General features: G+C 42.9%; 1 protein-coding gene across 1 annotated transcript in view; it reads right to left on the bottom strand.

Moving 5' to 3' along the window:
• The window catches only part of SUSD4 (sushi domain containing 4), a 139,439-nt gene that overhangs the window by 50,967 nt on the left and 65,023 nt on the right, over positions 1-23,449 (bottom strand). The window contains exon 3 of the mRNA XM_057729419.1: positions 21,223-21,435. Within this exon, the coding sequence (XP_057585402.1) occupies positions 21,223-21,435 (213 nt within the window). The remainder of the gene's footprint in view (positions 1-21,222; positions 21,436-23,449) is intronic.

Raw genomic sequence — 23,449 nt, 5'->3', positions numbered from 1 at the left:
TATGACCCAGCATGTCCAATCTTAGGTGTATATTCAACAGAAATGTGGATATATGTATATATATATCTCCAATATATACATATTCGCCTATAGATATATTCACCAAGAGGTGTGTTCAAGAATGTTCATGGCAGCACTATCTGTGACAGACCCAACTGGAAAAAACTAGATTTCCATTAACATCAGAATGTCCAAATTATGGTCTATTCATATAATAGAACATGATGTAGCAATGAACAAACTACAGCTACATGCAATAATACACATGAGTTGCACAAACTTGAAGTAAAAGAAGTCCAACATAAAATTATCCTTACTTATAATTCCATGTATACAAACTCAAAAATAAGGCAAAAGTAAATTAAGCTTAAAATATAGTACCATATTTAGGACTGCATATATACTTCCAGGCTAAGTGATTACCATGGGAAGTGATCACTGTGACTCAGGAAAGGCATTACCTCAGAGAGGGAGGAAGGATGTGGTGACTGGGAGGGGCCTTCTGGGGTGTCAGTGATGTTCTATAACTTCACCTGGATGGTGGTAACAAGAGTGTTTGCTTTGTGATAATTTGCAGAACTGTTTGGTTTTGTACATGTCTCTCTCTATATGTTATATTTTATGAATTTTAAAAGGTTAAAGCAACAACAACAAAATTAATCCAGAAAGAGGAGTAAGAAAATTCACTGGAGAGGTAGTGGTCTTTCTCAACTAAATTGGGAGCTTTTGGGCCTGACAAGTACAGAGTGCTTGGCAGAATTTTGGGAAATGAATGACTAAACATCTTGGGGTGGCATTTAAATTTCCAAGAGCATAAAACCTTAATTATTTTTCAGAAACTTTTCAGAAGGCAATTTGACCTCTTGTGTAGATATAGAGGTTGTTGGAGAAACTGGGTTTGGTTCAGAGAGTTTTGCCCTAGGAGACAAATTGACCTGATTTCTTGCTTTTCTCTTTATAAGCAGAGCTTTAACTACTTTATTTTTTAAAAAACTTTGAGGTCTCTTTCCACCTTCTGGAAAGTAGCCTTCACTTTCAACAACAAGGAAGTGATAAAAGCACTTGGTTGCCAGAGCTGAACTCACAAGAAAAAGAAAAGAAGGCCATTCAAATGCCATTCTCATGGGCTGAGGACTTACAGAGGTTCTAGCCTACATCTTTTTTTTTTTTTTTTTTGGAGGAGTAGAAAGGAATAGCTTTATTACTTTGCCAGACTAAGGGGGAACACAGTAGGCTAGTGCCTCAAGGACTGTGCCCCCCTCTCTGTATAATAGGGAGCGGTCTTATACTCGGTGCTCATGGTCAGGGGTAGGCGATGAGGATCAAGGCAGTAGCAGTCTTGCATTCTTCTGCTGGGTTGGTGGTGAGATAAGTAGGAGCATCATCAACCTTCAGGTTCAACTGGCCTGGGGTCTACATGCTTGTGGGCAGCACACCCTTGTCTAAGCTACATCTTAATGTTCTGCTTGTGGAGAACCTATGGCAAGTATCGCAAGGTGAGCTCTGAGGCCTGCTAGCATGAGAATCTCCTGGAGATGCCTGCTAAATTCAGATTCCTAATGCATAAAAACCTCTAAGAGGAGGCCTGGAAATATGCATTTTTAACATGCCCCTTGGGCAATTCCCATGAAGTCAAGGTTGAGAACCATTGCTTGATGGCTACACAAGGTGACTGACAAGATTGAAGTCAGTGGTCCAAATGCAGAGGCTGGTTCACATTTAACAAGCCCCGGCCTATCCTTAGCAGCTATGTCAGACAAATGCAGTAAAGAACAGAATCTTATCTGAGCAGCTGGAAGGCAGCGCTGCACCCAAGGCCTCTCCCTCTGCTGGCCCGGTGTGTGGTTCTGAGGAGATCTGCATTATAACAGGACTCTCAAGATGAAGACAGGGGAGCCATAATCAGCCCCAAACTGCTCAAGACCGGCATGAGGGAAAATGAACTCCGTCTGGGATGGGTTTGGAAGGTACACCCGTGGGGGTTGCCCTGAATTTTTCACAAGCAGCCAACCTAATTCTGCATAGTTATAGTTGCGAGCTTGAGCAAAACTGCTTTCTAGGGAATCTCTGCGATGGGCTTGGTGTTCGAGGTTGCTAACGATCATTTTGTGACCTTTATACATGACCTGACAAGGATCTGTACACGTGCGGATGCTCTGTGTTTGTTAATAATTCTGAGACTTAAAGCGACTCCATACCTCCACGGCCCCTGTAACGGGAGGGGGAATCACAGCATTCACACAACATGGGAGACGACAGGAAGCAGCTGGTAAAGGCTGCTAGGATTTGGATTTTCCCTCTGCACTTACAGGGGGCTCAGCTGTGCAGGCTTGTGAACCCTTGTCTGAGGCGGTCCATCTGTCATCTTGCAACAATGATAACTGATCATTTCTGTCATTTATCTTTGCTGCATCTGCCCCCATCTGACCTGACCTTATTTCCTCTGGATTTTTTTTGTCCTTTCAAGTCATGACCACATTTAAGTTAAAGAAACCTTTTAAAGAACAAAAACCCAAATTCACACTGAAGCCACAAGGGAGGGAGGGTAGGGAAGCAGTGATTTCTGTTATAAGAAGCATAAATAAGAAATGACAGTGGTCCTGGAGACAGGGAGAGCAGCAGCCCTCTGCTCCTTCCCGACTTAGAAGACGGAAAATGAGAAGAGATTGTTTTAGGGGAAGACATGCAAATACTTGCCCTTGTGGGCACAGGTTGCTATTTCTGATAACCCATGTCCAAGGTAACAAGAAAGAAATTTTAGGTGATAGAAAATGCACACGAGAAGAAAAGGATCCTAAATAAAACATTTTTAAAGCATCCATCTGTTTTGGGGAAGTTTCTGGAGCTGGGAGACAACTCACCTTAATATAGGAGGAACTGTAAAAAAGAAGTATGACTACTGCGCTTTTGAAAAATGCCTGCACTCCCCAGTTTCACTGAATAAAGGAGTTATCTGCCATCTTTATCTGCCAGCTTTAGATCATGAGTCAAGTTCAATTTTTTTAATTAAAAATTTATAATGTAATAATACTACTTAAACTCACTCACATTGCACCTTTTCCCCAGGAAACTCAAAGAACCATCTTAACTTCAAATTACTCATCTTTTATTGCAATCCTGGTCAGGTCTAAGGGAGTCAAAATATTTCAGTAAATACTTAAAAATAATGCCTGCTGAGTGAATTCATTTTTCCCCCTGTTGCACACTGCAAGGAACTGGGACAGAGAGGGGTTCAGCGTGGAGGCAAAGGAGGTTGGGACAGGGACAGCTCTCCTGTGCTCTCTGTGACCTTCAGCCACAAGCAGACAATGAGGGCAATTGAGTCAAAAAAGTGCCCGTGGCAGCGGTAACTGAAATCACCCTGGGAGCTTTCAGAAATACCACGTTTGAGCTCCCACTGCCCAGAACAACCAAAATAGAATCTCTTGGAGAAAGTTCCAGGCGCTGTTATTTCTAAAAGTTCCCCAGGTGATTCTGACACGCAAGCCGGGTTGCACATCACCAGGATGGGAGAAAGAGCACCGAACTAGGAGTCAGGATGCAGGTCCTAATTCTGGTTTATTTGTCAAGTAACTTGTGTCAGTCACTTAAACTCTGCAAGCTTTAGTTTCTTTTCTTTTCCTTTTTTTTTTTTCTTTCAAAGATTTTTTTTCCTTTTGATGTGGACCATTTTTTAAAGTCTTTATTGAATTTGTTACAATATTGCTTCTGTGTTTATGTTTTGGTTTTTTGACCACGAGGCAGGTGGGATCTTAGCTCCCCAACCAAGGATTGAACCTGCACACCCTGCATTGGAAGCTGAGTCTTAACCACTGGTCTGCCAGGGAAGTCCCTCTTTTCTTTTTTTCTTTAATAACTTTTTTTTTTTGGGGGGGCACATATTTTGTGGGGTTTTAGTTCCCTGACCAGAGATGGAACCTGGGCCCACGGCAGTGAAAGCGCCAAGTCCTAACCCCTGGACCACCAGGGAATCCCCTTCTTTAGTTTCTTTGTTTATAAAACCAGCATGGACATTCTCTGATTCTAAGAATTAATGCTCTCCCAGGACCTCTGTCTTACGCTGGAGAAAGTCATCTTCCCTTTCCTATTGCAAAGCAATATCAGACCACATCCCTGCATGAGCGGGCCTCAAACTTTTTTGTATCAGAATCTGTTGGGAGTCTTTAAAAAACAGGCATAGCCCTTGGCCTCCCCTTTACCATTCTAGTGCGGGAGGTGTGACTGCGCATTCTCAGCAAGGGCTTGAGGCAGGTAGTTCTTGGCACACGCTTTGGGAGCCGGTGCCCCAGGCGAACAGGTTCTTACCTGTTTAAGCAAGATGCCGCCCCCGCAGGGCGCAGGCCTGGGCCCCCGGTGGTATGTGTCCCCCGCCCCTTCCCCGGGAAAACTCCGCTTCGGTCAGGTGAGGTGAGCACATTGGGAACGCGCACCTGGATCTGGATCCCACCTCCACCACTGGGCGGCAGTGCTACCTGTGAGACCCTGGGAAATGTAGCCTCTCTGAGCCTCCCCTTTCCTGTCTGTAAGGCAGGTGGAGTAAAGAAGATAATGTATATAAAGCATAGGTACCCGATACATATAACAGACGCCTCCTAAATAAAACACTGCAGCCTTGCTGAGAAGGGAAAACACAGGCAACATACAGATCAGGAACAGGGTGCCCAACACCAAGGGAGAATTTGCCGATAGTCACGGGGGCGGGGCAGGTTCTGAATTGCTGTCCAGGGATCTTTCCCTTCAACTGCTGCCTCTCTGAATCCATCTTTGTTTGCATCCCCAGGGTGCGGGACCCGAGACAGGTAACTCAGGGCACAACGTCCTATGGAAAACTCACTCCCAACTGCTCTGACATCATTGCTAATTGTGGGTGAAGCAATGATAAAAGACATCCCAAGCCCATCAGAAGGATGGAAGGAAAGAAGGCCCACGTGCTTTCCTTATACGTGAGCGATGAAAAATGGCTGGAGCCAACTGCACTTGGAACTCAACTGTCAGGAAAAGGAGTAAAAGGGAGGCCAGGAAAAAAAAATCAGCAACTCCTGGAAGAGCTCTGTATGAGTATTCGCAGACAAAGGTCCACCTGAGGGATGCAAATCTTAATCAGCCCGCCTGCCTAAAGGAGGTATCAGGTGAAGACACAGGCAGGTGGGCGCCACCAGTCCCACAGCCAAGTGATGAAAGAAGACAGGCTGGGAAACAGCCACAGGAAACAGCTGCCAGTGTGCTGGGGCCTCCCTTGCCTGCCTCATGCATGAGAACAGCCTACTTAGACTGGCAGCTAATCCACAGTAACATCTAGTGTGGGGAGCTGGTCATCTCATGCGCCACGACTAGTGTGTCATTTGTATCCACATCTCCCTTCTAGATGGAGGGAACTTTCCCCTGAGAAGCACTGGGAGGACAGATGAGGTTGCTCTGTGGTTTGTCAGGCAGCTCACAGGTTCTACCTCAGGCCGCAGGGCTGCAGGTCCAACCAGATCATCCTGCCAGGGGATGCCAGTGGTCCTTCTCAGAGCGAGGAAAGCCATCCCAAGGGGGGCTCTCTTTACAGGGGCGGCACTTTGGGGCTACACTAAAGTGTGCTTTAAACAGTCCTTTTGTCTCTTGCTCTGCTCCAGCCAATCAGAGGGAGGATTCTTGAGAAGGCCGTCTGCTCAGCAAGTTGGTTCTCAAACAAGCGGCACTTGGCAGGTCCATCAGCTCTCAGCAGTGCGGTCCTGGGGTTGCTCAGAAGAGCCACTGTGTCTTCAAGTTGGTCTGAAATGTGCTCTAGACGGCTTGCACTTGAACAAGCTGTCTGCCTGCGAGACCTGTGGGACTCAACTGCACCCAAATCCTTTTTATTTGCTTAGTGTGGATCTATCTGAAATTTACCAACATGACCACTGACTCAAGGCAGTCAATGCTGCTCAAGGGAGAAGGTGAGGAGAAAGGAGAAAGGTCCCCTCCACCTCGTAGAGGAGAGGTCTGAGAAGAATTCCTCAAATATGAAAACACTCTGCAAAAAAAATGTACATCTGGGCTTCCCTAGTGGTGCAGTGAATCCGCCTGCCAATGCAGGGGACATGGGTTCGAGCCCTGGTCCGGGAAGATCCCACATGCTGTGGAGCAACTAAGCCCATGCACCACAACTACCGAGCCTGTGCTCTAGAGCCCACGTGCCACAACTAGTGAGCCCATGTGCCTCAACTACTAAAGCCCGTGCGCCTAGAGCCCATACTCCACAAGAGAAGCCACTATACTGAGAAGCCGGCGCACTGCAACGAAGAGTAGGCCCTGCTCTCTGCAACTACAGAAAGCCCCTCGTGCAGCAACAAAGACCCAAAGCAGCTTATAAATAAATTAATTAATTTAAAAAATGTACGTCTGCAGCAATGCTGGTGTAGCCTCTAACTCCCCAGGTGCATGCTTGGGAGGAGGAAGCTCAAAGGAGACAAGAAACAGGTGTGTTTCTGCACACGGCATACGCGGTCTACATCCAAGGACGCTCCACGGACATCCTGAATCCACCCAGAAGCTGACGCTCTGGCTAGAGGAGTTTGGCTTTAAACAATGTCCCAGACACCCTTCCAGGAATGAGAATCCAAAGAAAGGGGGGATTTGGGTGTTACAGAACACTGTCTCCCACTCTTAGGCTCTTACCCTACCCAGGAACTAGGCACAATTATTTAGTTAGTTCTCTTTTTTTAAAAAACAAAACCAAAACTGTCTGTCTAGCTAGTATAACCAATGCCATAAGAGCTGAGATGTATTCTGTATCCCAGCTGGAGCAAGGGATGGTCAAGTAATGAAATATTTCCATTAATATTGATAATAAATAGGTTTTGGCAAGACAGGCTGATTCTTCTCTGCCCCTCCTACATGATATTTGTTCATAATATAAATGGATTTGAATTCATCTTATTTTGGTTTCTTTGGGACGTTTATTTTAAAAATAAACTACTTCATGGCGTGCAAATCAGTCTGAATCGCCGCAATACTGACCCCGCCCCCTTTAAGGCTTTCAGAGTGGGGATAGCATCTTTCCTTGTCCTGATTTGACATGTGTTATATAAGCATCAAGTGAATTTACTCAAAGTCAATCTAATTTTACCTATACCTTTTCTATGAAATCTGGGAAAGGGATTGTATTTGCCCAGGGAAAGTGGCCCCCAGGAGACTAGTTGAGTGATTTAGGAAAGGAAGAGGTCCAGATGGTGGCTGTCCTCCTGGCCTTTAGTCACTGTATTTACTATGTCAACAGCCCTGTGTCCACAGGGAGTATTTCCAGTCCTTTGCCAACTCCCCAGTCCTGTCTGCACCATACTGGTCACTTCCCTGCTCCCTGGACCATAAGCATCCTCACCCCTGCTCAGGGATGTGCAGGCTCTAGTCTTACAGAAGCAGCTTGGACAAGCAGAGTCATCTCTTAAGCGGGAGCCTTTGAGTGCCAGGAAATTAATGCACTGCCTATAGCAGTTCTGTAACTCCAAACTTCTATAAGTCAGTTTGCTTGGAATAAGCCATTTAGATTGGAATAAAGGGAGAGAAGGGAGATGGCTGGTACATCTGGTAGGGTGAAGTAGAGAATAAAAGGAGAGGGAATCTGTGTGAATGCATTAGAAAATATTTGCCTTACTTGCTTCTGTAGAGCACTTTACTGCTATAAAGCATTTTAATGCATATGAACTTATTTTTAAAAATCTGTGTCTCAGGCAGAACTGGCTGACAGCAGGGAAGACAGGAAGGAGTCCAGATAACAGTGACAAGACTTGGGCTAGAACAGATGTGTTCCTAAATTGCCATTTAAGTCTAGGAAGACTCAACCTCTCTGAGACTCAGTTTCCCTACTGATTGAACAAAAACTAAATTAGAATGAGGGCTTGGATTGTCTAAGTTCTAGAGTGCCTTCAACTCTGAACACTGATGATGCCATTTGTTCTAACAAGGTGTTGTTGTGTAACTTATTACAGCAGGGCTTTTGTGACACCAAGAGGAAAGTTAGACTTAATCTTGTAGAGGAAAATTCTGGCTTATAACGAGTTACAGATCTGCTGCTTACTCATCAGCTGTGTGAGTTTGACAAAGTGACTGAACTTCTCTGAGCCTCAGTTTCCTAATCAGGAAATGAGGGCAGTAAGACTTGTCTTGTAGGGTGGTTGCACATGTTAAATGAGATGGTGAATCTGAACGTACTTTTCAACTCTAATGACCTATAAAAATGTGATAATTTATTACTGCTATCCCTATTACCCGCACACAAAAAAATCCATTAGCCCTCTAAGAATTACCTGACAACAGAAACAAATGAATTCAGCAGCCTTTACTCTTCAGACAGCATAAATCCTAATCAGGGAGTAAAGGCCATTCACAAATCAGGGGAAAAAAGTTTAGCTTCTTCCCTGCTGTATGACACCCACGGCATAGACTTCTATGCGCCCCTCGCCCCTGTAAGCCACATACAGAAGGTTTAGGGTGTTAACAATGATTTTTTTCCACCATGAAGGCGACAAAACGAATCTCCTTATACGGATCTTTCAAAGACCAATGAAAAGCACCATTTATAATAAAAAATAATTATACCATCGTTCTTAGAAAGGCAATACCTGTTCTTCCAAGCTTTGTAAAATGATGATTAGCGCACAGCATTGTGACTGGAAATGAGGAGTCCTGGACCGTTCTGTGGAAGCACCGGGTCTTATTTTAAGTTGCCTAATAAAAGAGCTGACTCTCCACTGCCATCCCCAGGTACACAGCCCCGCCCCATACATTTGGGGCTAAGTGTTAAGAATTATGCACGCAGACCTATACAGTAGAAGCCTCTACTCCAAGGTGATTTTTCACTCTCTTTCTTGGAATTACTATGTATTGTATTGTTAAGTACACGGTTGGAAAGAAGCTCATCTAAAAAGGGATAAACTTTTTTTTTTTCCCCAGGATGACCAAGTAACAGAGGGCCTTCATCTCTGGGCAATATTCAGGAAGGCTGTTGTTTGCTTTGTTCTCTGATGTCTTTGAGCTTGTCTGGGTTTTAAGTACTGGGTATCTTATATCTTAGGCCATAGGTTTTAGCAGGGAAGTCTTTGCATACAAATTAAACTTTTTTTAAAATTGAAGTTGACTTACAATGTTGTGTTAGTTTCAGGTGTACAGCAAAGTGAATGTTATACATATATATTCTTTTTCATATTCTTTTCCATTATAGGTTATTATAAGATATTATAAGTTCCCTGTGCTATATAGTAGGTTCTTGTTGTTTACCTATTTTATATATTAAACTTTTTAAAATATAGTTATTATTTTTATTTAATTATAGCTATTCTTTTTGCTACATATAGTTTTCATTCAATTATACTTTTTTTTAAAGCTCTTTATTGGAATATAATTGCTTTACACTCTTGTACCAGCTTTTGAGGTACACCAAAGTGAATCAGTTGTATTTATACATATATCCCCATATCCCCTCCTTCCCGCGACTCCCTCCCACTCTCCCTGTCCTGGCCCTCTAAGGCGTCACACATCATCAAGTTAATCTCCCTTTGTTCTACAGCAACTTCCCACTAGCTCTCTATTTTACAGTTGGTAGTGTATATATGGCTATGCTACTCTCTCACTTCGTCCCAGCTTCCCCTTCGCCCCCTGCCCCCCTCAGCCCCGTTTGCTCCAGTCCATTCCCTGCATCTGCATTCTTTTTTTTTTTTTTTTTTTTTTTATTTTATTTTTTTGGGGGGTACACCAGGTTCAATCAACTGTTTTTATACACATATCCCCATATTCCCTCCCTTCCTTGACGCCCCCACCTCAATTCCCCCCCACCCTCCCTGCCCCAGTCCTCTAAGGCATCTTCCATCCTCGAGTTGGACTCCCTTTGTTATACAACAACTTCCCACTGACTATTTTACAGTTGGTAGTATATATATGTCTGTACTACTCTCCCGCTTCTTCTCAGTTTCCCCTTCACCCCCCGCCCCCTCCCATACCTCGAGTTCTCCAGTCCATTCCCTGTATCTGCTTCCCTGTTCTTGTCACTGAGTTCATCAGTACCATTTTTAGATTCCGTATATGTGAGTTAGCATGCAATATTTGTCTTTCTCTTTCTGACTTACTTCACTCTGTATGACAGATTGTAGTTCTATCCACCTCATTACATATAGCTCCATCTCATCCCTTTTTATAGCTGAGTAATATTCCATTGTATATATATGCCACATCTTCTGTATCCATTCATTTGTTGATGGGCATTTAGGTTGCTTCCATGTCCTGGCTATTGTAAAGAGTGCTGCAATAAACATTATGGTACAAGTTTCTTTTGGGATTATGGTTTTCTTTGGGTATATGCCCAGGAGTGGGATTACTGGATCATATGGTAGTTCTATTTGTAGTTTTTGAAGGAACCTCCAAATTGTTTTCCATAGTGGCTGTACCAACTTACAGTCCCACCAACAGTGCAGGAGAGTTCCCTTTTCTCCACACCCTCTCCAACATTTGTTGTTTCCAGACTTTGTGATGATGGCCATTCTGATTGGTGTGAGGTGATACCTCATTGTGGCTTTGACTTGCATTTCTCTGATGATGAGTGATGTTGAGCATCTTTTCATGTGTTTGTTGGCCATCTGTATGTCTTCTTTGGAGAAATGTCTATTTAGGTCTTCTGCCCATTTGTGGATTGGGTTATTTGCTTTTTTGGTATGAAGCTGCATGAGCTGCTTGTATATTTTGGAGGTTAATCCTTTGTCCGTTGTTTCATAGGCAATTATTTTTTCCCATTCTGAAGGTTGCCTTTTAGTCTTGTTTATGGTTTCCTTTGCTGTGCAAAAGCTTTTAAGTTTCATGAGGTCCCATTCGTTTATTCCTGATTTTATTTCCATGATTCTAGGAGGTGGGTCAAAAAGGATGTTGCTTTGATGGATGTCAAAGAGTGTTCTGCCTATGTTTTCCTCTAGGAGTTTGATAGTGTCTGGCCTTATATGTAGGTCTTTAATCCATTTGGAGTTTATTTTTGTGTATGGTGTTAGGAAGTGTTCTAATTTCATTCTTTTACATGTTGCTGTCCAATTTTCCCAGCACCACTTATTGAAGAGGCTGTCTTTTTTCCATTGTATACTCGTGCCTCCTTTGTCAAAGATAAGGTGCCCATATGTGTTTGGGCTTACTTCTGAGTTCTCTATTCTGTTCCATTGATCTTCCTTTCTATTTTTGTGCCAGTACCATACTGTCTTGATCACTATGGCCTTGTAGTATAGTTTGAAGTCAGGAAGCCTGATTCCACCAACTCCATTTTTCCTTCTCAAGATTGCTTTGGCTATTCGGGGTCTTTTGCGTTTCCATACAAATCGTAAGATTTCTTGCTCTAGTTCTGTGAAAAATGCCATTGGCAATCTGATCGGGATTGCATTGAATCTGTAAATTACTTTGGGTAGTACAGTCATTTTCACGATGTTGATTCTTCCAATCCAGGAACATGGTATATCCCTCCATCTGTTTATGTCATCGTTGATTTCTTTCATCAATGTCTTAAAGTTTTCTGCATACAGATCTTTTGCCTCCTTAGGCAGGTTTATTCCTAGGTATTTTATTCTTTTGGTTGCAATGGTGAATGGGAGAGTTTCCTTAATTTCTCTTTCTGCTCTTCCGTTGTTAGTGTATAGGAATGCAAGAGATTTCTGTGCATTAATTTTGTATCCTGCTACTTTACTAAACTCATCAATGAGTGCTAGCAGTTTTCTGGTAGAGTCTTTAGGGTTTTCTATATATAGTATCATGTCATCTGCAAAGAGTGATAATTTTACTTCTTCTTTTCCAATTTGGATTCCTTTAATTTCTTTTTCTTCTCTGATTGCTGTGGCTAACACTTCCAAAACTATGTTGAATAACAGTGGTGAGAGTGGACACCCTTGTCTTGTTCCTGTTCTTAGAGGGAATTCTTCCAGTTTTTCTCCATTGAGAACAATGTTGGCTTTGGGTTTGTCATATATGGCTTTTATTATGTTGAGGTAATTTCCTTCTATGCCCATTCTCTGGAGAGCTTTTATCATAAATGGATGTTGAACTTTGTCAAAAGCTTTTTCTGCATCTATTGAAATGATCATATGGTTTTTATCCTTCAATTTGTTGATATGATGTATCACGTTGATTGATTTGCGTATATTGAAGAATCCTTGCATCCCAGGGATAAACCCCACTTGATCGTGGTGTATGATTTTTTTAATGTGCTGTCCTGCATCTGCATTCTTATTCTTGCCCTGTCACTGGGTTCATCAGTGCCATTTTTTTTTTTTTTTTTAGATTCCGTATATATGAGTTAGCATACAGTATTTGTTTTTCTCTTTCTGGCTTACTTCACTCTGTATGACAGACTCTAGGTCTATCCACCTCATTGCATGTAGCTCCATCTCATTCCTTTTTATAGCTGAGTAATATTCCATTGCATATATGTGCCACATCTTCTTTATCCATTCATCTGTTGATGGGCATTTAGGTTGCTTCCATGTCCTGGGTATTGTAAACAGTGCTGCAATGAACATTATGTTACATGTTTCTTTTTGGATTATGGCTTTGTCTGGGTATATGCCCAGTAGTGGGATTACTGGGTCATATGGTAGTTCTATTTTTAGTTTTGAAGGAACCTTCAAACTGTTTTCCATAGTGGCTGTACCAGCTTACATTCCCACCAACAGTGCAGGAGAGTTCCCTTTTCTCCACACCCTCTCCAACATTTATTGTTTCTAGAGTTTTTGATGATGGCCATCCTTACCCGTGTGAGGTGATACCTCATTGTGGCTTTGACTTGCATTTCTCTGATGATTAGTGATGTTGAGCATCTTTTCATGTGTTTGTTGGCCATCTGTATGTCTTCTTTGGAGAAATGTCTATTTAGGTCTTCCTCCCATTTGTGGATTGGGTTATTTGCTTTTTTGGTATTAAGCTGCATGAGCTGCTTGTATATTTTGGAGAGTAATCCTTTGTCCATTGCTTCAATGGCAATTATTTTCTCCCATCCTGAGGGTTGTCTTCTTGTCTTGTTTATGGTTTCTTTCACTGTGAAAAAGCTTTTCAGTTTCATGAGGTCCCATTTGTTTATTCTTGATTTTATTTCCATGATTCTAGGAGGTGGGTCAAAAAGGATCTTGCTTTGATGGATGTCATAGAGGGTTCTGCCTATGTTTTCCTCTAGGAGTTTGATAGTGTCTGACCTTACATGTAGGTTTTTAATCCATTTTGAGTTTATTTTTGTGTATGGTGTTAGGAAGTGTTCTAATTTCATTCTTTTACATGTTGCTGTCCAATTTTCCCAGCACCACTTATTGAAGAGGCTGTCTTTTGTCCATTGTATATTCTTGCCTCCTTTGTCAAAGGTAAGGTGCCCATATGTGCTTGGGTTTACCTCTGGGTTCTCTATTCTGTTCCATTGATCTCCCTTTCTGTTTTTGTGCCAGTACCATCCTGTCTTGATCACTGTGGCCTTGTAGTATAGTTTGAAGTCAGGAAACCTAATTCCACCAACTCCATCTTTCCTTCTCAAGATTGCTTTGGCTATTTGGGGTCTTTTGCATTTCCACACAAATCGTAAGATTTCTTGTTCTAATTCTGTGAAAAATGCCCTTGGTAATTTGATAGGGATTGCGTTGAAGCTGTAAATTGCTTTGGGTAGTATAGTCATTTTCACAATGTTGATTCTTCCAATCCAAGAACATGGTATGTCCCTCCATATGTTTGTATCGTCTTTGATTTCTTTCATCAGTGTCTTATAGTTTTCTGCATATAGGTCTTTTGCCTCCCTAGGGAGGTTTATTCCTAGGTATTTTATTCTTTTTGTTGCAATGGTAAATGGGAGAGTTTCCTTAATTTCTCTTTCTGCTTTTTCATTGTTAGTGTATAGGAATGCAAGTGATTTCTGTGGGTTAATTTTGTATCCTGCTACTTTACTAAATTCATCTATTAGTGCTAGCAGTTTTCTGATAGAGTCTTTAGGGTTTTCTATGTATAATATCATGTCATCTGCAAAAAGTGACAATTTTACATCTTCTTTTCCAATTTGGATTCCTTTTATTTCATTTTCTTCTCTGATTGCTGTGGCTAGAACTTCCAAAACTATGTTGAGTAATAATGGTGAGAGTGGACACCCTGGTCTTGCTCCTATTCTTAGAGGGAATGCTTTCAGTTTTTCCCCATTTAGAACGATGTTGGCTTTTGGTTTCTCATATATGGCTTTTACTATGTTGAGATAATTTCCTTCTATGCCCATTTTCTGGAGAGTTTTTATCATAAATGGATGTGGAATTTTGTCAAAAGCTTTTTCCACATCTATTGAGATTGTCATATGGTTTTTATCCTTCAGTTTGTTGATATGATGTATCACATTGATTGATTTGTGTATGTTGAAGAATCCTGGCATCCCAGGGATAAACCCCACTTGATCATGGTGTATGATCTTTTTAATGTGCTGTTGGATTCTGTTAGGTTGTATTTTGTTGAGGATTTTTTGCAACTATATTCATCAATGATATTGGCCTGTAATTTTCTGTTGTTTGTGACATCTTTGCCTGGTTTTGGTATCAGGGTGATGGTGGCCTTGTAGAATGAGTTTGGGAGTGTTCTTCCTTCTTTTATATTTTGGAAGAGTTTGAGAAGGATAGGTGTTAGCTCTTCTCTAAATGTTTGATAGAATTTGCCTGTGAAGCCATCTGGTCCTGGGCTTTTGTTTGTTGGGAGATTTTTAATCACAGTCTCAATTTCCATACTTGTGATTGGTCTATTCATATTTTCTATTTCTTCCTGGTTCAGTCTTGGAAGATTGTATTTTTCTAAGAATATATCCATTTCTTCTAGGTTATCCAATTTATTGGCATATAGTTGCTTGTAGTAGTCTCTCATGATCTTTTGTATTTCTGTGGTGTCAGTTGTTACTTCTCCTTTTTCATTTCTAATTCTATTGACTTGTGTCTTCTCCCTTTTTTTCCTGATGAATCTGGCTAATGGTTTATCAATTCTGTTTATCTTCTCAAAGAACCAGCTTTCAGTTTCATTGATCTTTTCTATTGTTTCCTTCAACTCTTTTTCATTTATTTCTGATCTGATCTTTATGATTTCTTTTCTTCTGCTCACTTTGGGGTTTCTTTGTTCTTCTTTCTCTAACTGTTTTAGGTGTAAGGTTAGGTTGTTTATTAGATATTTTTCTTGTTTCTTAAGGTAGGACTGTATTGCTATAAACTTCCCTCTTAGAACTGCTTTTGCTGAGTTCCATAGGTTTTGGGTTGTTGTCTTTTCATTGTCATTTGTTTCTAGATATTTTTTGATTTCCTCTTTGATTTCTTCAGTGATTTCTTGGTTGTTTAAGAGCCTATTATTTAGCCTTCACGTGTTTGTATTTTTTACAGTTTTTTTTTACTGTAATTGATATCTAGTCTCATGGCGTTGTAGTCAGAGAAGATGCTTGATATGATTTCAATTTTCTTGAATTTACCGAGGCCTGATTTGTGACCCAAGATGTAACCTATCCTGGAAAATGTTCTGTGTGCACTTGAGAATAAAGTGTATTCTGTAGGTTTTGGATGGAATGTCCTATAGATATCAATGAAGTCGAGACGGTCTAATGTGTCATTTAAAGCTTGTGTGTCCTTATTTATTTTCTGTTTGGATGATCTGTCCATTGATTTAAGTAGGGTGTTAAAATCTCCTAACATTATTGTGTTACTGTCGATGTCCCCTTTTATGGCTGTTAGCATTTGCCTTATGTATTGAGGTGCTCCTAGGTTGGGGGCATAGATATCTACAATTGTTATATGTTCTTCTTGGATGGATCCCTTGATCATTATGGAGTGTCCTTCCTTGTCTCTTGTAATAGTCTTTAAAGTCTAATGTGTCTGATATGAGTATTGCTACCCCAGCTTTCTTTTGACTTCCATTTGCATGGAACATCTTTTTCCATCCCTTTACTTTCAGTCTATATGTGTCCCTTGGTCTGAAGTGGGTTTCTTGTAGGCAGCATATAGAAGGGTCTTGTTTTTGTATCCATTCAGCCAGTCTGTGTCTTTTGGTTGGAGCATTTAAGCCATTTACATTTAAGGTGATTACTGACATGTGTGTTCCTATTACCATTTTCTTAATTGTTTTGGGTTTGTTTTTGTAGGTCTTTTCCTTCTCTTGTGTTTCCTACTTAGAAAAGTTCCTTTAGCAATTGTTGTAAGGCTGGTTTGGTGGTGCTGAAGGCTCTTAACTTTTGCTTGTCTGGAAAGCTTTTGATTTCTCCACCAAATGTGAATGAGATTCTTGCTGGGTAAAGTATTCTTGGCCGTAGGTTTTTGTCTTTCAGGACTTTCAGTATATCCTGCCATTCCCTTCTGGTCTGCAGAGCTTCTGCAGAAAGATCAGCTGTTATCCTTATGGGTTTTCCCTTATGTGTTATTTGTTGCTTTTCTCTTGCTGTTTTTAATATTTTTTCTTTGTGTTTAATTTTCATTAGTTTGATTAATATGTGCCTTGGTGTATTTCTCCTTGGGTTTATTCTGCATGGGACTCTCTGTGCTTCTTGGACTTGATGAATTATTTCCTTTCCCATGTTGGGGAAGTTTTCCACTATAACCTCTTCAAATATTTTCTCAGACCCTTTCTTTTTTTCTTCTTCTTCTGGGATGCCTATGATTTGAATGTTGGTGCACTTAATGTTGTCACCAAGGTCTCTGAGACTGTTTTCCATTGTTTTTATTCTTTTTTCTCTTTTCTGCTCTGTGGCAGTTATTTCCCCCATTCTATCTTCCAACTCACTTATTTGTTCTTCTGCCTCCATTATTGTGCTGTTTATACCATCTAGAGTATTTTTAATTTCATTTATTTTGTTGTCCATTACTGTTTGTTTGCTCTTTAGTTCTTCTGAGTCCTTATTAGCTGTTTTTTTTCTGTATTTTTCTGTATTTTCTGTATTTTTTATGGAGATTTTGTATCATCTTTACTAACATTACTCTGAATTCTTTTTCAGGCAATTTTCCTATTTCATCTTCATTTATTTGGTCTTTTAGGGTTTTTTTTTTTTTTTTCCTGCTCCTTTGCCTGCATGCTGTTTCTTTGTTTTCTCATTTTGTCTAACTTATAGGATTTGCTGTCTCCTTTCCCTATGCTGCCTAGCAGTAATTCTTCTTGTTTCTGCCCTCTGCCCCCTGTGGTGGGGTTTGTCCAGTGTCTTGAGTAGGCTTCCTGGTGGGGTGGGTCTGGTCTCTGCTTTCTGGTGTGTGGCTCTGTGTCTTTTCTCTCTGATGAGCAGGGCCGTGTCAGGTGGTGTGTTTTAGAGTATCTGTGAAGTTAATATGGCTTTAGGTAGTCTGTGTGCTGATGGGTGGGTTTGTGTTCCTGTCTTGTTTGTAGTTTGGTGTGAAATGTTCAGCACTGCCAGTTGCAGACAGTTGGACAAAGCTGGGTCTTAGACTCTGATACAGGGCTCTGTGAGAGTTCTCTGCAGTTAACCTTCCCTGTGTTTGAGGACTCCCTAGTAGTCTAGCATCCTGGATTTGGTGCTCCCTCCCCAGAGCCTCCTACTTGACTTCTGATGGAGTGGTCCAGACTTCAGAGGTTGCTTGTCATGGCAATAAAGGGGTTTAAAGAAGACTGTCCAAGCCCCAGACTAATGGCAGAGTGTTGAGTCAAACAAATAGTAAATCGAGGAAACACATACATGTATAAGACACACAAATACTGAATCCAATAGAACATAAGGCACTAGAAAGACCTGACAGAAGAACTCCAGTATGCCATCAGACAATCAAAGAGAAACCCAACAGAAATTCAAAACCAAAAAAAAAAAAAAAAAAAAAAAAACACACCACACACAGACAAACACAAATCCAGGGAGATTTTGAAAGCTAGGATCAAATATAATAAAAGAGCAAGAGTACCACCAGACAGACTGAAGATTCTCAGAATGAAATCAGACAATTATACTTAGAACTAAGATAAAGACCAAATCTAATAATAAAAACCAAAGCAGTGTGTCATCTGGAGAATAAAGCAAGGAAACAGAGCAGACCGATAATATTCCTTATAAGTATATTAAGATAAAACGAACTAAAATAGGATAGAAGACAGGGCAAGAGAAGAGCGTAGTGTGACTGGAAATATGAAAAAAAAAGAAAGAAATAGAAATGTATAAAAGAGATGAAAAGAAGGTAGGAGAGATATGGTCAGCACTACAAAAAACTTAGCTAGAAATAGAAATATATAAAAAGGCTAAAAATAAAAATAGAATAAAAATAGAATAAAAAATATATTTTAAAATGTATAGATCCCTTAGGACTAACATTGTAATTAATAAAATTTTAAAAAAAGAAAACTAGAACTGATCCCAGAATGGACCAGATCAATAGAATTAATAATAATATTTCTGTTTCCTTGGGATCTTCTGCCTGTGTTGGGTTTTTTGTATTACTCTGTGACCAGCTGAGCTTCCTTTATTGTTCATCTGTAAGTGCCAGTGTGTGGGGAGAGAGAGGGTACAATAGTGGCTCCTTCTCCTGGGATTGAGTGAGCAGCGGTGCCCTGCCTGGGTAACGGCAGCTTGGGTGGCTCAGGCCGAGAGAATGACTCCAACCATGGCTCCACCCCCTGCTACGACTCTGCCGGGGTGCCCTGCCTGGGTCACAGTGGCTCAGTCGGCTGTGGCGGTACCTTTTGCAGAGGGACACCAGTGGCTCAGGTGTAAACAGAATGTCTCCAGAGCTGGGCCACTCTTCGGATTTTTGGCTCTCAGCTGCAGGCACTCTAGGCCAGCCCCGCCCAGGGGCCTTTGTTATCCCTGAGTGCATTAGCCAGGCCCAGAGGGATCCTTCCTTTGTCTGTCTCAGGCACAGAGAGAGAAGCTACACCCACGGCTCCTCCCTGCTGCTTGTCAGTCAGCAGTATCGAGCCACCGCCATGACCACCCAGCTTTCCAAGGTAGGCACTCTCTGCTGCAGATTTTTTCCCTCCTGTCCTCTCAGTCTGTCTCCCCACTGCCAACAATGTTTCTCACCCTGAAACAGTTCTCCACTTCCCACATTCCAGCTTCCAGACCCCCTGTTCAGCTGTGAACCGATGTCTCAATCTGGACACACTGAGCCGTGGTGCAGACCCTCCATGTGTTTCTCACTCTTTCCCATCTGCCACAGCTCAGCTGCTTCACCCTCTTTGAATAGTCCCAAATGTCTCCCTTCTGACCCAGGGAAATTCCCCGTTGGAGAAGGGGTTTCCCTGTCAGATAAGGGATATTTCCCCGAATTCGGCAATCTCCCTTCTCTTTCACATCCCCCCACCCCAGGGTGTGAGACCTGTCCCTTTCCTTTCTTCTCCTCCTCTTTCTCCTTTTTTTTTTTTCTTTTTCCCATCTGTCCTACCCAGTTATGTCGGGATCTTTGCAGTCCTTTCTGGTGTCCGAGGTCGTTTGCTGGTGTTCAGCTGGTTCTCTGTGGGAATTATTGCATCTTTTGGTGTGTTCCTGATGCATCTGTGGAGAGGGATGCATTTCACATCCTTCTACTTTGCTGCCATCTTTCTTCTCCCCAATTATACTTTTGTTCCCTCTTTGCTCTTTCCTCTTGTTTCCTCTCAAGCACACCAGATGTTCCTTTACATCATAGCTACCACTGCACTTCTGTCTGGAAACAAGGCCCAGATTATAATCTTCAAAAAGGAACTGGATCTGTAAAGATATCCTTTTGCCGTAATCATGCAAAAATGATGCTTAGTAGTTCTTGAATGACACAAAATGGCAATTCTTTAAAGTCACCAAGGAGACACCAGACTCCCCTGTCCTTCCTTCGCGACTCTTCAATTCCCGTCTCCCATCCTCCTGCCCATCGGCACAGTTCAAATGAAGCAGTCGCTCAGGTCCTTGCTGGCCAGTGGCAGAAGACAACTGTGGAGTTTTTAATCCTTCAGAGGGAATCCTCCAGCTCGCCCGGACGCTCCCTGAGGAGGCACCCAGGTAATGCATCCTTCCGGCCGGGTGCTCTCACCGCACTCTGGCGGCCACCTCCTCGCAGTCCTAAATAAACTTTTAATTAATAGAATCTTACAGAAATAGCAGCTTGCATAGACTGCATGTAAGAGGGAAAAATAAATTTACTTTTAAAAACCTTAATTCTTTACACTAATTTTGGCTTTTTAAAAATACCTTGAAAGTAAAAGCAAAGACAACAAGTACTTTAAGGGTAAGACAGCACCTTACCCATCCTTTATAATTTCCAGAAGGAGGTGCATAATAGATGTTTGATCAATGCTTGTCAAATTAAGTTATTTTAAAAGTTTCATAAAGAAGATATACACTAAATCAGAATAAGAGTTTACATAGCATTATTATAAAACCTTCATCCCCAAATAAAATCAATAATGGTGTTAAGAGAAAGTGAAACTCACTTCTAATGAACTTGATGAAATATCAGTTCTGTGCCTCATGGAAATTTGGGGCTGGAATTAATTCCTAATTCATGCCTATTCCTACTTCAACCTTGCCAATCATCAGAGATATATAATCAACAATATGGCATTCCAAGAAGTTAAACTCAATGCATTCTTTTAAACTCTAAAAGAATCTCCATAGAGTGAAAACAAACAAGCAAAAAAAAAATATATATATATATACATATGTATATATATATATATATATATATATATATATATATATATATTGTTTCAACCAACAGACTTAGGGATAATTGCTAGGAGTAAATGAATATCCTGTCACGACCAATAAATTTAGGGATAACAGCTAGAAATGTCTACCTGTCAATCTATTGCTCACCACAGTTCTTTCTTTCATTAAATGAATCATGTCTAAGGCAGAACGGATAAGTAGTCATTGATTTAATCCTCTGAGTAACATGCATCTTCTGTATCATTATATACAGTTTTGGCCCAATATATTTACTGTGCTTTTTATTGAGTAACATGGAAATGAGTGCTGAGTTGGCAGCCCAATAATAAATGGGCCTCATGTTATCTGAGTTGCTCTCTTGCATTGACAAAAATGGTGATAAATTGGATTGTAATTGAGACAGAGAGGGAAGACAATCACTCCTGAAGCCAAGATGCACTCATCCCCTGGCCCAGCCCTCACGGCACACGCATGCTCCTCCATGAGCCTGCAGGATCAGCCCTGAAACAGAGAGCAGCCCAGGGTACCAGCCTGTCTCGCACACAGCCTCCTACCCCTGCAGCCACAAGTGGACCACGTGAGTGGCTTCCCTGAATGGGGGTGGGGGATGGAGGGAAGCACTTTACCTTCCTGCACACAGACGGGTTTATCACTTGGGATCCAGCCTAGGGTTCCGTTCAGATGTTTCACACACAGTCTCTTTGTGGAGCCCTTCAGCTTGAATCCGTCTTGGCAGTGAAATCGCGTGACAGAGCTTTCAAAGAAAACCCCTCCGCTGGGCGTCCTGAAGCCATTCTCGGGGACGCCTGGGTCCGCACACACCTGAAGGTCATCGAACCCTGCATGGACAGAGAGAAGAAAAGGTGCCTCTGAACATATTCTTTGGGTGCTCAGGGTCTTCCATGATAAACGGCAGATACTGTATTCATTCTGATGCTGTGGACCACCGAACTCCAGCAACAAAGAAGCCAAGAATATAAACATTCTAGTGCACATTTCAAACTGTTTGCTCTTTGCTTAGAAAAGCACTCATTCGTGATTTCAGTTCCACGGTCAAGTGAGCCCTTCAAGGAGGTTCTAGGAATAGGGAGATGAGGGAAAGTAAACAACAAAAGGAATACAAAACGGTAAATGTCGAGACTGAAGTACAAAATGCAGAAGGGAGCCGAGGAGGGAAGAGATGGTCAGGAAAGGAGGACGTGGAACCTGAGCCTGGCCTTGAAGGGCAGGTAAGCCTTCAAGAAGAGAATCAGCTTTGTGGAGGGAGGCACAGGGGAATGGCCTGTGCCACAGCCGGGCCGGGAGACCGCGGGGGTGTCTGCGGAGCCGCAGGTGGCCGAGAGCACCACAGGGTGTGCGGAAGAGACATGCTGGGGCCGCCCCCCACTGCCCCGCCCCATTGGCCAGCTTGGTCCACGTCCCTCCTTCACTGGGAGACCTTCCTTAGCCCTGCTTTCCCCACCTCCCATACCCCCTCTGGGTTCCACCACTGCAGCATGGACACAGTCCTGGATGGAACCATTTGGAGAAGGGCCGCCTCTCCTTCTGGGTTACGAGCCCCTCGAGGACAGGTCCCGAGACTTTTTCACTTTTGTATCCCATGGAATCCATCACAGTCCTGCATAGAACGTGCTCCATAAATGTCTGATGAGCGAATAAACAGAGTTGGAAAGGGGAGTGGGAGACACACCCGGGTGACCCTAGAAAGCCAGGCTGAGCGAGCAGGCCAGTGTGGAGCCATGGAGCCGGGCAGTGGGTACCGGGAGGCTGGCAGCCTGGCAGCCTGAGGGACTAAGTGGAGGAGAGAGCGCCAAGAGCGTGGCTAGGAGATCCAGGCCATGGTGCAGGTAAGACGCCACAGACCTGAGAGCACAGGAAAGTGCTGGAGGAGGCAAGGAGGGCACCAGAGTACCAGACATCCCCGTTCCAGGGTCCCCTTGTCGACTGACTGGATGTCGGGGTGAGGGAGATGGCCAGATGGCTGGGATGAAGTCTGATCTTTGATGAGCTGGTTGGGGGAGGCCAAGGATAAGGAGGGGTCATCTGTGCACACAACGCTCTAACGTACTCTCAAAGGAAAGGGATGCAGGCAACACAGAGGACTCTAAACTCCTGAGCACTGTGAAGGCCTTCTACTGCATCTTCTTACAAAATCTACTGACAAATCCTTCCTGAAAAGGTACCCAGAACAAATACGCATAACGCCATGCAGATGGGGCTGGGGCTGGTGTGCCCATCCACCCCCGCCCCAAGCGAGCCGCTGGCGCTAGGTCAAGACGTGGCGGAGGGACAGGAACAGCCTGGGCCACCTTAGACAATGGCAGCCCAGACCCCGCGGCAGTATCATCAGGACTCCTGATGGATTTACCTGGTTTCCAGGTGATGCCCGCATGTCAGACTCAGGAGACACCTGATCCTCTGTAACACACTGGGCTTGCAAAGTGCCCTCAGCTAGCAGGGGTTCCCTGACCCCAACGTTCATAGGCTCATGCAGGACGCACTTGCTGCCCTCCCCAACTGACCTCGTGACCCCAGACGTTCTGCCAGCACCACTGTACTGAAAGCCACACGCCACAGGAGGCACTGTGGTGGCAGGGAGTCCGGACGTCTAAAGCGCTCCCTCTGCAGAGGGCACGAGGCTGTGGACAGAGTGAAAAGCCAAGGAGGAAGGCAGGGAAGTGGATAGCAGCCACGTCGGACTCTGTTGCACCTATTACGTGGGAGCAAGTCTGATATCTTATCAAACAGAAGACGCTCTGACAGAGGAGATGCCGTCCAGCCTCAGCCCCTCTTGCGTGCAGCCGCCGCTCTGCCCAGCCGTGAGCACCCCCACGGTGCAGGCTGCGTTCCAGC

This window comes from Hippopotamus amphibius, chromosome 3, assembly GCF_030028045.1.
Source record: "Hippopotamus amphibius kiboko isolate mHipAmp2 chromosome 3, mHipAmp2.hap2, whole genome shotgun sequence".
Taxonomy (NCBI): Eukaryota; Metazoa; Chordata; class Mammalia; order Artiodactyla; family Hippopotamidae; genus Hippopotamus; species Hippopotamus amphibius.
Note: the sequence above shows the minus strand (reverse complement) of the source record. Positions and strands in the feature narration are given on the sequence as shown.